Source organism: Sceloporus occidentalis, unplaced genomic scaffold, assembly GCF_023333645.1.
Source record: "Sceloporus occidentalis isolate IW3139 unplaced genomic scaffold, rSceOcc1.0.p SCAF_3, whole genome shotgun sequence".
Taxonomy (NCBI): Eukaryota; Metazoa; Chordata; class Lepidosauria; order Squamata; family Phrynosomatidae; genus Sceloporus; species Sceloporus occidentalis.
Window position 1 is genome coordinate 71,104,852 of NW_028316983.1, and position 13,049 is coordinate 71,117,900.

The 13,049-nt window shown below is 48.4% G+C and overlaps 1 protein-coding gene across 4 annotated transcripts in view; it reads right to left on the reverse strand.

Moving 5' to 3' along the window:
• Positions 1–25: 25 nt before the first annotated feature.
• SLC6A9 (solute carrier family 6 member 9) overlaps positions 26–13,049 on the reverse strand; it is an 89,683-nt gene continuing 76,659 nt past the window's right edge. For all 4 annotated transcript variants that reach the window (XM_089514981.1, XM_089514980.1, XM_089514979.1 and 1 more), the window contains 3 exons: positions 12,878–12,978; positions 2,703–2,873; positions 26–2,582 (listed from right to left, as the gene is read on the reverse strand). In XM_089514981.1, the coding sequence (XP_089371107.1) occupies positions 2,364–2,582; positions 2,703–2,873; positions 12,878–12,978 (491 nt within the window). In that variant the 3' untranslated portion in view covers positions 26–2,363. The remainder of the gene's footprint in view (positions 2,583–2,702; positions 2,874–12,877; positions 12,979–13,049) is intronic.

Here is a 13,049-nt window from a genome sequence, read left to right on the forward strand (position 1 = left end):
CCACAAAAAAAGAACTATACCCATCCTAGGTCCAGGAATATAAATTTCATTAAAATCTATTGGACTTTAAAAATCTACAACTGGGAGAGTCACAGTATGGGAGACGCATCACAATTATTGCTATGAACAATGAGAGGTGGCAAATGGTCATTCCCACACTCTACATGGGAGGGAAGGACAGACATGGAACCATGCATTAAATAGTGCATCTTCGACGCAGGAGGGAAGGAGTGGGTGCCAGAGGCTTAGGGCAGAAGTACCATTGTGGCATGGAGCCATCTGTCCTCCCCCTATCTGCTCATGATGCAGACATTTGGCACTTAAACACTGGGCACTGTGCCCATGCCACTGGCTGGGGCAGGTACCATATGGGTAGGAACGAGATGTGCCCTTGCTGTTGGCACCGCAGCTACAACTGCAGCGATCGTGCATAACTGGGAGCTGAGGGGTGCCCCCAACCTGCACTGTTTGGCATTGGTAAGTGACTTGGCATCATTGCCCCAGGACAAAGGGTAGGATAATGGCTGCCAGGGCTGTTTCCCATCTTCTCCTCCCAAGCATCTCTAGGGGATAAAGTGCAGGCAGCAACACTGAAGTGGAAAAAAGGGGTGATGAGACCGGAAGACAGAACCCTTAGTAACTTCTACCCATCTGAGCCAGTGGAGGCCCTGTTGCATGTTAGAAATTTTCAGCCAGGTGCAAGTGCCTCTGTACATCCCCTCCTTGCCTGCAGGATGGAGGGTAGAGTTTCTACCACCGACCCCACTAATACTGGAGAAATGAGCTACATATAGAGCCAAAGCCTGGCTAGAATAGAGGGTAAGAAACATTGTGCTTATTTGTCTTTTGTGCTTCTCCCAAATGGTGTGGGAAGGATCTTGGCACATCACCTGCCCTTAGCACCATGGTTGTCTCTGCCCCTTTCCCTAGGGGATGGGGCAGGGCTAGGTCCCAATGGTCTCTTGCCAGTATAGAGACCCTTATTCTAATTCACAGGATCCTCTTTAAGAGAAAGGTTTAGAACAAGTGCTTCAGAATGCCTTGCCCAACTGACCACCCGCCCCAGCTCAGGTATCAGCTCTCCAGAGGCAGTACCAAGAACAATGGGGCTGGCTGAGCATCCAGAAGATGTATTACAGGCCAAGACTGCAAACTTAGTGCAGAGTCATATGTAGTGTTTTGCCTAGAACTACCCACAGACTGTGGGACTATCCTAGGTTTCAGCTGCAGTCACATGGTACATCTAGCTAAGCCTGTGTGTTTGTGGGAGAGATACTGCTTCTTTTCTTCAGATCTTTGAAGTGTGACTGGATTGCACTACACCTCACAGAATCCCCCAGCCAGCATGGCCAATGACTAGGTTGGCCAGGAGATTCTGGGATTTGTAGTCCAAAATAATATCCAAGCTCTGTCTTATGCCTCTGTGTGTCTGTGTATAAGAGAGAGATTGATTCTGGATGGATGGGCAAGGCTAGAGACAAGATTGGTGCAGACATATGTATGCCTGTGTGCTCCAGCCCTTCTCTGGCTGTAACCCCATGAGGAGGAGTTCTTACTCAAATTGTCAAACCCTCTTGAAGTATTTCTAGCAAGAACATTCTCTCTAATGGGCATCGTAAGTGGAACTTCCTATAGGATGCTACTCCCTCACCTTTCCTAGGCACGAGAGGGCAAGAAAGCTGAGAAGGTCTCTGTGTGGGTGGATGGTGTGCAGACTTCAATGCATTTCTCTGGAAGAGCTCTCACGGGGGCATCAATCTAGCTGAAGACCACCAAGTCTATGATTGAGCTTTGCTGAGAATTGCTGGATTAGATTTACTATTCCCACCCTACCCCCTGACAGCCCTCATCCCTCCCACTGATACCTCATTTCTTCTCTCTGGGGCCAGTCCCTATGGCCCTGATCCAGGGCAATAAGGGGCATACCATCCCCCATAGATTCCAGACCCCCTGGGCCCAGGTGCAGCTGCCAGAATCCACCTGGAAGGAACTGCAGAGCCAATGAGGCTTCAATAGACCTTCCTCCAAGTACCCTTCAAGGCACCTCCCCGCAACTCTTCAGCCAGTGCACAGCCTCCCCACGTCTCTGACCCTGGTCCTGGCTGTGAATAGGGGCCATCTGAATATTACTGTAAACATGAGGGTTACAAGATGGCACAGGGCGAACAGGGCACTAATGAGGTGGGTGAGGTGGGAACTCACAGACCCCTCCCCCAGAGTCCGGCACAGCCTGGGAGCCAGGGCTCCCCCACCCAGTGGGGGGCGCTGTAGTATATCTGAGCAGAGTAGGGTTTGAAGGACCAGGGCAGGTGGGAAAGGGGAGGTACAAGGAGCACTCCCTGCCCTGCCTCCCAGGCTAAGGTTCAGATCTTGGAGTCCTGGCTGTGGGTTGAGCCATTGCTTCCAATGGTGATGGCAACAGCCACGCCAGCTTCATCGCTCTTGGGTTTTTCAGGGTTCAGCAGCTGCACCTCCAACTGGGACTCTGTGGAGGAGCTGAGCGCTGGTGCATAGCGGCCTATCCGGTGCTCCACAAGGGCTGGGCCCCACTCGCGGCTGGGCCGGGTTGCGTTTTTCAAACGCTGCATAGACAGAAAGCACAGGCAATTAGTGAAAAGATACAAGGCAGGCACACATGTTGAGCCCCCCATATCTTGGAAATCTTCTTCTTCCACCCCATGCCCTCTTTCACCCAGTCGCACCTGCAGCAGCGAATCCCCTTCAGAGCGCATGATGCAGAACACAGCATAGATAGGAATGCAGATGACTGATGAGAGCGCCATGAAGAAACCGATAGTGATGGCCCAGGTGGGGTAGACATATGTATTGTAGGAGATGGGCCGGTACTGGATCACTGTGAACACGAGGATAAACTGGGAGAAGAGAGGGGGTGAAAGGCTGATTGAAACATAACCCACATAGTGTTCAGATGTTCCCAGCATCTTATGAGGCCAAATTCCCTTTGTAGGTGTGCTAGTTCTTGCTCTTCATAGGGGACAGTAGGGTTTGGTCAAAACATATGGCTGCCTGAGGCAACATAATAAGTGACTCCACCCACCAATGTAAGTTACGGTGCCTAATACCCAAAACCTGCCAAGATATTTGGAGATACATGGGAAGAAAATCTTTCAAACAACTCTCCCAATCTCAATCAGTAACAACACAGTAACAAGATATAAGATAGCTGAACAAGTAGCTGCCCTTTCATTGATGGCCGGGAAAGCACCAATGGGTCAGCACTGGGTGACACATACACTGACATTTTCTTATAATTACCTTATACCAATTCCTGTCATAAGCTTTTCTGTATTGCTGGACATGGTTTAACCCATCCTGATGCATGCATGCAAGCCCTTTCACACTATGCAGTTGTAGTGCTATGATTCCACTTGAATTTCCACGGTTGAATCCTGTGGAATCCTGAGATTTGTAGTTTGGTGAGGCAGTAGAAATGAGAGTCAGTGTGGTGTAGTGGTTTGAGCAATGGACTACACGGTCATGGGTACTTAAGTTTTAACTTTTGGCTCAGAATGTTGTTCACCCCAGTAGGATTAGCCCCTTTGATATTGTCTTATGGGTTTCTCTCCAGATGGAGTAAGACTCTGAATGAGAAACTAGTTAAATTGGGTTTTTCACACACCGCCATTTTGTCAATGGGCTATGAGAAAGTAAAACGGGAAGTACATCAACGAACTATAGATAATGAGTTGCAACAACATGTAAAAGCAGCCACTGTATGCCCTGATTTCAGAGACAATGGCAATGCTTTTTGTTAGCTAACCATCTGAGTCTTCTAATGTTTCCAAAACATAGGATAGCATTTACTTTAGCAAAATTTAATGTTCTACCTTCAGCCTTATTGGAAGGGAGATACAATAATATTCCCATATGCCTCTGTAGAACTGGTACAGTGGAGACTATAGGTCATGTATTGTTGTATTGTCCTTTTTATTATGGCTATCGCCATATTTTTATTCATCCAATTCTTAGTCATTTTCCTGGAAGAACTGATGAATTTTATGTATCTTATTTGCTGGCAGACCAGTGCCCAGTAATACAGTGCACCCTTCTTTTATGTGGGGGATACGTTCCAGACCTCCCCGCATAAACAAAATTGCCCATATGCTTGAGCCCCATTACAAGTAATGGGGCTCGTGCTCACGGCAGCTTGGCAGTGTGTGCGCACCATGGATACACACACCATTGTTTCTTCCGGTGCGTGGCGCCACTTCTTCCAGCGCTTTCAGCATATGCTGAAAGCAGCGTATAATGCGCCCGTGTATGATGCGGGCTTACTGTAACAACAAGGGTGGCCAGTTTTGCGCAGCGGCAATGGTCTGTTGGCGTAAGATGGTTTCTTAAAAGTTCATAATATTTTTTACTCTGTTAAAATTTTATAATGAATTCATACATTTATAATGATTTTATACTTTTAAATTTTATTTTTCTTTTTAATATAATTTTATAAGTGAAATTTTAACTATTTAACTTTTACAATTTGATGATTTATTGTGATGTTTGTTGATTGACTGATGTTTGTGATGTTTGATCAGTTGATCGTAATAAATCTATATATACAATTCTGGAGATCACGGTTTGATTCCCACTTAAGCATAAAAGCCCACTGGATGATTTTGGGCAAGTCACATGTTCTCAGGAAGGCAATGGCAAACCTCCTCTGAACAAATGTTACCAAGAGAACCCCATGATAGGTTTGGTTCACGTCAGGGTTGCCATAAGTCAAATATGACTTGGAGACACAAGATAACAAGAAAGCACTAGAGCTTTCTGGTTGCGAGTTCTAAATACCTCTCCCTAAACTGCAAATCCCAGGGTTCCACAAGATGTTGTCACAGCCATTACAGTAGAATTATAGTGCTATACACTGGTACCCCGGGATACGAAAGGACCGGGTTACGAAATATTCGGGATACGAAAAAAGCGGCTGGTAAAAAGCTGTCCCGGGTTACGAAAGATTCTTCGGGTTACGCAATCCTTTTCGGCGCGAAATTCAAAAGATGCAAACTGCAGCGATAGGCTTTCCAGGGATTTAAAGGGCTAACGGCTAACCCAGGGGGCTGGGTTAGGGGTTAGCTTGGGCGCGAATTTTGAATTTCGTTAGCAGCAGTGATTGGCTTGCGAAATCAAGCTGATCAACTGTATTGGCTAACGAAATTGGGGGGGGTGGCCTGGCTTGAGGTACAAAAGCCGGCTTCCATCGATCTGCTCCTTTGTCTGGCCCTGTGGACTGTGTGAGGAAGAGTTGATATTTTGAGCTCTGACTCTTGGGTTCACTTGCAGTTCGGACTTTGCCTGGCTTTGGACTTTTGCTGCCTTTGCCAGGTGTATCTTCGGATCAAGACCGGCCATCAGGAATTTCTCTACAGGTAGGTTGATGGATTTTTACCTTCTTCTTGTGGGGTGGGGTGGGCTGAGACAGTGTGACCATGCTTTTGCTCTGGGGTGCTGGGGTGCTGTTTTTTTTTTTTTAATTTTTTTAATTTTTTTTTAATTTTTATTTTTTTTTTTTTTATTTTTTTGGTGTTTTCAAAGTGTGGATTGTGGGTTTTGCTACACTACTGGCATGTTCAGATTTGTGGATGATGGGCTAGAGCTGCTGGGTTGCATTTTTGGGGTTTTTTTGCTGTTTGGGTAACATGCTCTGATGTGTGGATGATGGGTTAGAGCTGCTGGGTTGCATTTTTGGGGGTTTTTTGCTGTTTGGGTAACATGCTCTGATGTGTGGATGATGGGTTAGAGCTGCTGGGTTGCATTTTTGGGGTTTTTTTGCTGTTTGGGTAACATGCTCTGATGTGTGGATGATGGGTTAGAGCTGCTGGGTTGCATTTTTGGGGGTTTTTTGCTGTTTGGGTAACATGCTCTCATGTGTGGATGATGGGTTAGAGCTGCTGGGTTGCATTTTTGGGGGTTTTTTGCTGTTTGGGTAACATGCTCTCATGTGTGGATGATGGGTTAGAGCTGCTGGGTTGCTTTTTTGGGGGGTTTTTGCTGTTTGGGTAACATGCTCTGATGTGTGGATGATGGGTTAGAGCTGCTGGGTTGCATTTTTGGGGGTTTTTTGCTGTTTGGGTAACATGCTCTGATGTGTGGATGATGGGTTAGAGCTGCTGGGTTGCTTTTTTGGGGGGTTTTTGCTGTTTGGGTAACATGCTCTCATGTGTGGATGATGGGTTAGAGCTGCTGGGTTGCTTTTTTGGGGGTTTTTTGCTGTTTGGGTAACATGCTCTGATGTGTGGATGATGGGTTAGAGCTGCTGGGTTGCTTTTTTGGGGGTTTTTTGCTGTTTGGGTAACATGCTCTCATGTGTGGATGATGGGTTAGAGCTGCTGGGTTGCTTTTTTGGGGGGTTTTTGCTGTTTGGGTAACATGCTCTCATGTGTGGATGATGGGTTAGAGCTGCTGGGTTGCTTTTTTGGGGGGTTTTTGCTGTTAGTGTGGCATGCTCTGATGTGTGGATGATGGGTTAGAGCTGCTGGGTTGCTTTTTTGGGGGGTTTTTGCTGTTAGTGTGGCATGCTCTGATGTGTGGATGATGGGTTAGAGCTGCTGGGTTGCTTTTTTGGGGGGTTTTTGCTGTTTGGGTAACATGCTCTGATGTGTGGATGATGGGTTAGAGCTGCTGGGTTGCTTTTTTGGGGGTTTTTTGCTGTTTGGGTAACATGCTCTCATGTGTGGATGATGGGTTAGAGCTGCTGGGTTGCTTTTTTGGGGGGTTTTTGCTGTTAGTGTGGCATGCTCTGATGTGTGGATGATGGGTTAGAGCTGCTGGGTTGCTTTTTTGGGGGGTTTTTGCTGTTAGTGTGGCATGCTCTGATGTGTGGATGATGGGTTAGAGCTGCTGGGTTGCATTTTTGGGGTTTTTTTGCTGTTTGGGTAACATGCTCTGATGTGTGGATGATGGGTTAGAGCTGCTGGGTTGCTTTTTTGGGGGGTTTTTGCTGTTAGTGTGGCATGCTCTGATGTGTGGATGATGGGTTAGAGCTGCTGGGTTGCATTTTTGGGGGTTTTTTGCTGTTTGGGTAACATGCTCTGATGTGTGGATGATGGGTTAGAGCTGCTGGGTTGCTTTTTTGGGGGGTTTTTGCTGTTAGTGTGGCATGCTCTGATGTGTGGATGATGGGTTAGAGCTGCTGGGTTGCTTTTTTGGGGGTTTTTTGCTGTTTGGGTAACATGCTCTCATGTGTGGATGATGGGTTAGAGCTGCTGGGTTGCTTTTTTGGGGGTTTTTTGCTGTTTGGGTAACATGCTCTGATGTGTGGATGATGGGTTAGAGCTGCTGGGTTGCTTTTTTGGGGGGTTTTTGCTGTTTGGGTAACATGCTCTCATGTGTGGATGATGGGCTTCATTTGCTGCTTTGATTTCTTCATGGCTGTGCTGTTTTCAAAGTGTGGTGTGAGACTTTTAACACTTTGGCTATGGTCACATGTGGCCAGAGACTCTCACCATAGGGTTGCATTTTCAGATTTTGGGTTTCTGGCCTATGGGCTTGTGTTCTTGTGTGCTTTGGCCATGGCTGTGATGATTTGAGAGTGTGGGGTGGGACTTTTGCAAGTTTGGGCCAGAGAGTGTGACCATGGGGGTGGGGGTGGTTTCCAATTGTGGCTTTTGCTCAGTGCCTGTTCCTTTTGTCCTTTTTAGGCTTGAGCTACAGTATGGCTCCCAAGCCAAGCGGTGAGAAGAAGAAGAGGGCTCCCTTGTCCTTGGAGGACAAGAAGGACATCATTGCCAAGCACGAGAGGGGCGTGCGCTTGGTGGACATTGCCAAGGAGTATGGACGCAACCCATCGACGATTGGCACTGTCCTCAAGCAGAAGGAGGCCATCAGAGCTGTTGTGGCTCCAGCGAAAGGCGTGACGACCATCGCCAAGCAGAGGACACCGAAGCATGAGGAGATGGAGCGCCTGCTTCTCCTCTGGATCAAGGAAAAGGAGCGAGTCGGGGACACTGTGACCACCTCGGTCATCTGCGAGAAGGCCACCGCCATCTACGAAGACCTGGCCAGCAAGGAGGCAGGCGAAGGAACTTCTTCGCAGGAGGAGCCAGCCACCCCGGACTTCAAAGCATCACGTGGCTGGTTCGACAGGTTCAAGAGGAGGACCGGGATCCACTCTGTCGTCCGTCACGGCGAGGCGTCCAGCGCAGACCACCAGGCCGCTGAAGCATTCGTCGTCGCGTTCAAGGCCATGGTGGAGGAGGAAGGCTACGTCCCGCAGCAAGTCTTCAACTGCGACGAGACGGGCCTCTTCTGGAAGAAGATGCCTCGCCGCACCTACATCACCCAGGAGGAGAGGAGACAGCCAGGCCACAAGCCAATGAAGGACCGCTTCACACTTGCGTTGTGTGCCAATGCCAGCGGGGACTGTAAGGTCAAGCCCCTGTTGGTGTACCACTCCGAGAATCCCAGGGCGTTCAAGGCACACAACATCCAGAAGGACAGGTTGCCAGTGATGTGGCGCTCCAATGGCCGCGCATGGGTGACACGCCTCCTTTTCGTCGAGTGGATCAACAGTGTCTTCGCCCCGACAGTGAAGCGGTACCTGGAGGAAGAAGATTTGCCCCTGAAGTGCCTCCTCCTCTTGGACAATGCTCCTGCGCACCCGCATGGCCTGGAGAAGGACATCCTCGCGGAGTTCTCCTTCATCAAGGTCCAGTTTCTGCCACCCAACACGACCTCCCTCTTGCAACCCATGGACCAGCAGGTGATCGCCAACTTCAAGAAGCTGTACACCAAGCACCTCTTCAAGCGTTGCTTCGATGTGACCGAGAGCACACAGCTGACCCTTCGTGAGTTCTGGAAGCAGCATTTTGACATCGTGGTGTGCTTAAAGATGGTGGACTTGGCCTGGCAGGCGATCACCAGGCGCAACCTGATTGCTGCGTGGAGGAAGCTGTGGCCCGATGCTTCTTCCTTGGAAGGGTCACAGTCCGAGGGTGCTGAGCCAGGTGAAGAGGAAGAGGTGCACGAGATCGTCTCCATCGCGAGGTCCCTGGGACTCGACGTGGACAACGAGGACGTGGAGGAACTCATCGAGGAGCACAACGAGGACCTGACAACAGAGGACCTGAAGGCCTTGGCGGCGATGCAACACTCGGCCGTGGATGAAGACGTGCTCCATTTCGACAGGGGCCAGGAGGAGGAGGCTGCGGGGGCATCTCTGCCAACGGCAGAAATTAAAGACATTTTGCGGCAATTCCACAATGTGGCTTCCTTTGTGGAGAAGCACCACCCTGAGCAGGTGCTCACCAGCCATGCCATTGCCCATTTTGATAATGTCTGCCTTAGCCATTTTAAGAACCTGCTTAAGGGCCGGCAAAAGCAGACATCCTTGGACCAGTTCTTCCCTAGAGCGGGAGAACCGTCTTCCAAGAAGGCAAAAGGTGACCCTTAAAAAAAAGGTGACCCTTAAAAAAAACACCAAATTCTTTTTAAAAAAATGGTTAACTTTGTTAAATTGGTGGCATTGGCTAAATTGGCTGAATTGGTTAAATTGCTTGAATTGGCTAAATTGGCTGAATTGGTTAAATTGCTTGAATTGGCTAAATTGGCTGAAGTGGTGAAATTGCTTGAATTGGCTGAAGTGGTTAAATTGCTTGAATTGGTTTAAATTTGGCTTTTTGGGCTGCCCCTCTCCTCCTCCTCCTCCTCCTGCCTCACTCCGAGATGCCAGGACCAGATGCCAAGACCAGCAAAGATAAGAAAAACACTTTTGTACTGTATGGTCATGGGTGTGATGATTTGAGAGTGTGGGATGTGAGGTTTGCATGTTTGGCCTTGATTTGATGTGGGCCAGAGAGTGTGACCATGGGGTGGCATGTTCAGATTTGGGGTTTCTGGCCTTTGGGTTTGGGTTCTGGGGTGGCATGGTCATGGGTGTGATGATTTCAAAGTGTGAGATGTGTTTGGCCTTGATTTGATGTGGGCCAGAGAGTGTGACCATGGGGTTCCTCTTTTAGATTTGTGGTTGCTTTGGTCATGGCTGTGATGATTTGAGAGCAGCTCCTCCTCCTCCTTCCCCTGCCTCACTCTGAGATGCCAAGACCAGCAACACTTTTTTTCTTTATCCTTTAGAATGGGCCTTACCATGGGGATGCATGTTCAGATTTGGGGTTTCTGGCCTTTGAGTTTGGGTTCTGGGGTGGCATGGTCATGGGTGTGATGATTTCAAAGTGTGAGATGTGAGGTTTGCATGTTTGGCCCTGATTTGATGTGGGCCAGAGAGTGTGACCTTGGGGTGGCATGTTCAGATTTGGGGTTTCTGGCCTTTGAGTTTGGGTTCTGGGGTGGCATGGTCATGGGTGTGATGATTTCAAAGTGTGAGATGTGAGGTTTGCATGTTTGGCCCTGATTTGATGTGGGCCAGAGAGTGTGACCTTGGGGTGGCATGTTCAGATTTGGGGTTTCTGGCCTTTGAGTTTGGGTTCTGGGGTGGCATGGTCATGGGTGTGATGTTTTCAAAGTGTGAGATGTGTTTGGCCTTGATTTGATGTGGGCCAGAGAGTGTGACCTTGGGGTGGCATGTTCAGATTTGGGGTTTCTGGCCTTTGAGTTTGGGTTCTGGGGTGGCATGGTCATGGGTGTGATGTTTTCAAAGTGTGAGATGTGTTTGGCCTTGATTTGATGTGGGCCAGAGAGTGTGACCTTGGGGTGGCATGTTCAGATTTGGGGTTTCTGGCCTTTGGGTTTGGGTTCTGGGGTGGTATGGTCATGGGTGTGATGATTTGAGAGTGTGGGATGTGAGGTTTGCATGTTTGGCCTTGATTTGATGTGGGCCAGAGAGTGTGACCTTGGGGTGGCATGTTCAGATTTGGGGTTTCTGGCCTTTGGGTTTGGGTTCTGGGGTGGCATGGTCATGGGTGTGATGATTTGAGAGTGTGGGATGTGAGGTTTGCATGTTTGGCCTTGATTTGATGTGGGCCAGAGAGTGTGACCTTGGGGTGGCATGTTCAGATTTGGGGTTTCTGGCCTTTGGGTTTGGGTTCTGGGGTGGCATGGTCATGGGTGTGATGATTTGAGAGTGTGGGATGTGAGGTTTGCATGTTTGGCCTTGATTTGATGTGGGCCAGAGAGTGTGACCTTGGGGTGGCATGTTCAGATTTGGGGTTTCTGGCCTTTGAGTTTGGGTTCTGGGGTGGTTTGGTCATGGCTGTGATGTTTTCAAAGTGTGAGATGTGTTTGGCCTTGATTTGATGTGGGCCAGAGAGTGTGACCATGGGGTTCCTTTTTTAGATTTGTGGTTGCTTTGGTCATGGCTGTGATGATTTGAGAGCAGCTCCTCCTCCTCCTTCCCCTGCCTCACTCTGAGATGCCAAGACCAGCAACACTTTTTTTCTTTATCCTTTAGAATGGGCCTTACCATGGGGATGCATGTTCAGATTTGGGTTTTCTGGCCTTTGGGTTTGAGTTCTGGGGTGGTTTGGTCATGGCTGTGATGTTTTCAAAGTGTGGGCATCGATTTTTGCAAGTTTGGCCTTGATTTGATGTGGGCCAGAGAGTGTGACCATGGGGTGGCATGTTCAGATTTGGGGTTTCTGGCCTTTGAGTTTGGGTTCTGGGGTGGCATGGTCATGGGTGTGATGTTTTCAAAGTGTGAGATGTGTTTGGCCTTGATTTGATGTGGGCCAGAGAGTGTGACCTTGGGGTGGCATGTTCAGATTTGGGGTTTCTGGCCTTTGAGTTTGGGTTCTGGGGTGGCATGGTCATGGGTGTGATGTTTTCAAAGTGTGAGATGTGTTTGGCCTTGATTTGATGTGGGCCAGAGAGTGTGACCTTGGGGTGGCATGTTCAGATTTGGGGTTTCTGGCCTTTGAGTTTGGGTTCTGGGGTGGTTTGGTCATGGCTGTGATGTTTTCAAAGTGTGGGCATCGATTTTTGCAAGTTTGGCCTTGATTTGATGTGGGCCAGAGAGTGTGACTTTGGGGTGGCATGTTCAGATTTGGGGTTTCTGGCCTTTGAGTTTGGGTTCTGGGGTGGTTTGGTCATGGCTGTGATGTTTTCAAAGTGTGGGCATCGATTTTTGCAAGTTTGGCCTTGATTTGATGTGGGCCAGAGAGTGTGACTTTGGGGTGGCATTTTCAGATTTGGGGGTTCTGGCCTTTGAGTTTGGGTTCTGGGGTGGTTTGGTCATGGCTGTGATGTTTTCAAAGTGTGGGGTGGGACTTTTGCAAGTTTGGGCCAGAGAGTGTGACCATGGGGTTGCTTTTTTAGATTTGGGGTGCTTTGGTCATGGGTGTGATGATTTGAGAGCTCATCCTCCTCCTCCTGCCTGACTCTGAGATGCCAGAACCATCAAAGAGAGAAAAAAACTTTTTTTCTTTATCCTTTAGAAAGTTTAGAATGGACCTGTCAGTCATTGTTAAGATCATTAGAAAGTTTAGAATGGACCTGTCAGTCATTGTTAAGATCATTAGAAAGTTTAGAATGGACCTGCCAGTCATTGTTAAGATCCTTAGAAAGTTTAGAATGGACCTGCCAGTCATTGTTAAGCTCTTTAGTGCCTCAGGCAACTTTGTATTACATTGTATTGTAGGGTACTTAGCTTAATAGGCCTCTATTGTGACTTTGTTTTGACTTGCAGGTTCAGTCTGAGGTCATGGAACGCATTAGTTATTTTCAATGGGAAAAGCGCTTCGGGTTACGAAATTTTCGGCTTACGAAAGGAATAGCGGAACGAATTAATTTCGTAACCCGGGGTACCAGTGTACTTGCACACTGTGAATGGGTCCTGCATGCATGCATACACTCTGTCCTTCCTTCTCTTTCATGTCTTTGTACAGCTACTCTTCTCACTCCCTGTCCTACCTCATGCAGCAGTTCCATTCCCTTTTTCCTCCCTCTATTGTTCTTATCACACACTCACAAAGATGATAACAGGAGAGATGAACCTCCAACAGATTTGGAAGAAAAGGGGTGGCGGGAAGCCCAGCATCATCTCAATGTCCTTGAAGTAATTCCGGTGTCCTGCATGGAGCAAAAGCAAAGAGTCCTCAGCAGGCCAGAATGAAGCAGGGACATTGCAAAAGAGCACTGTT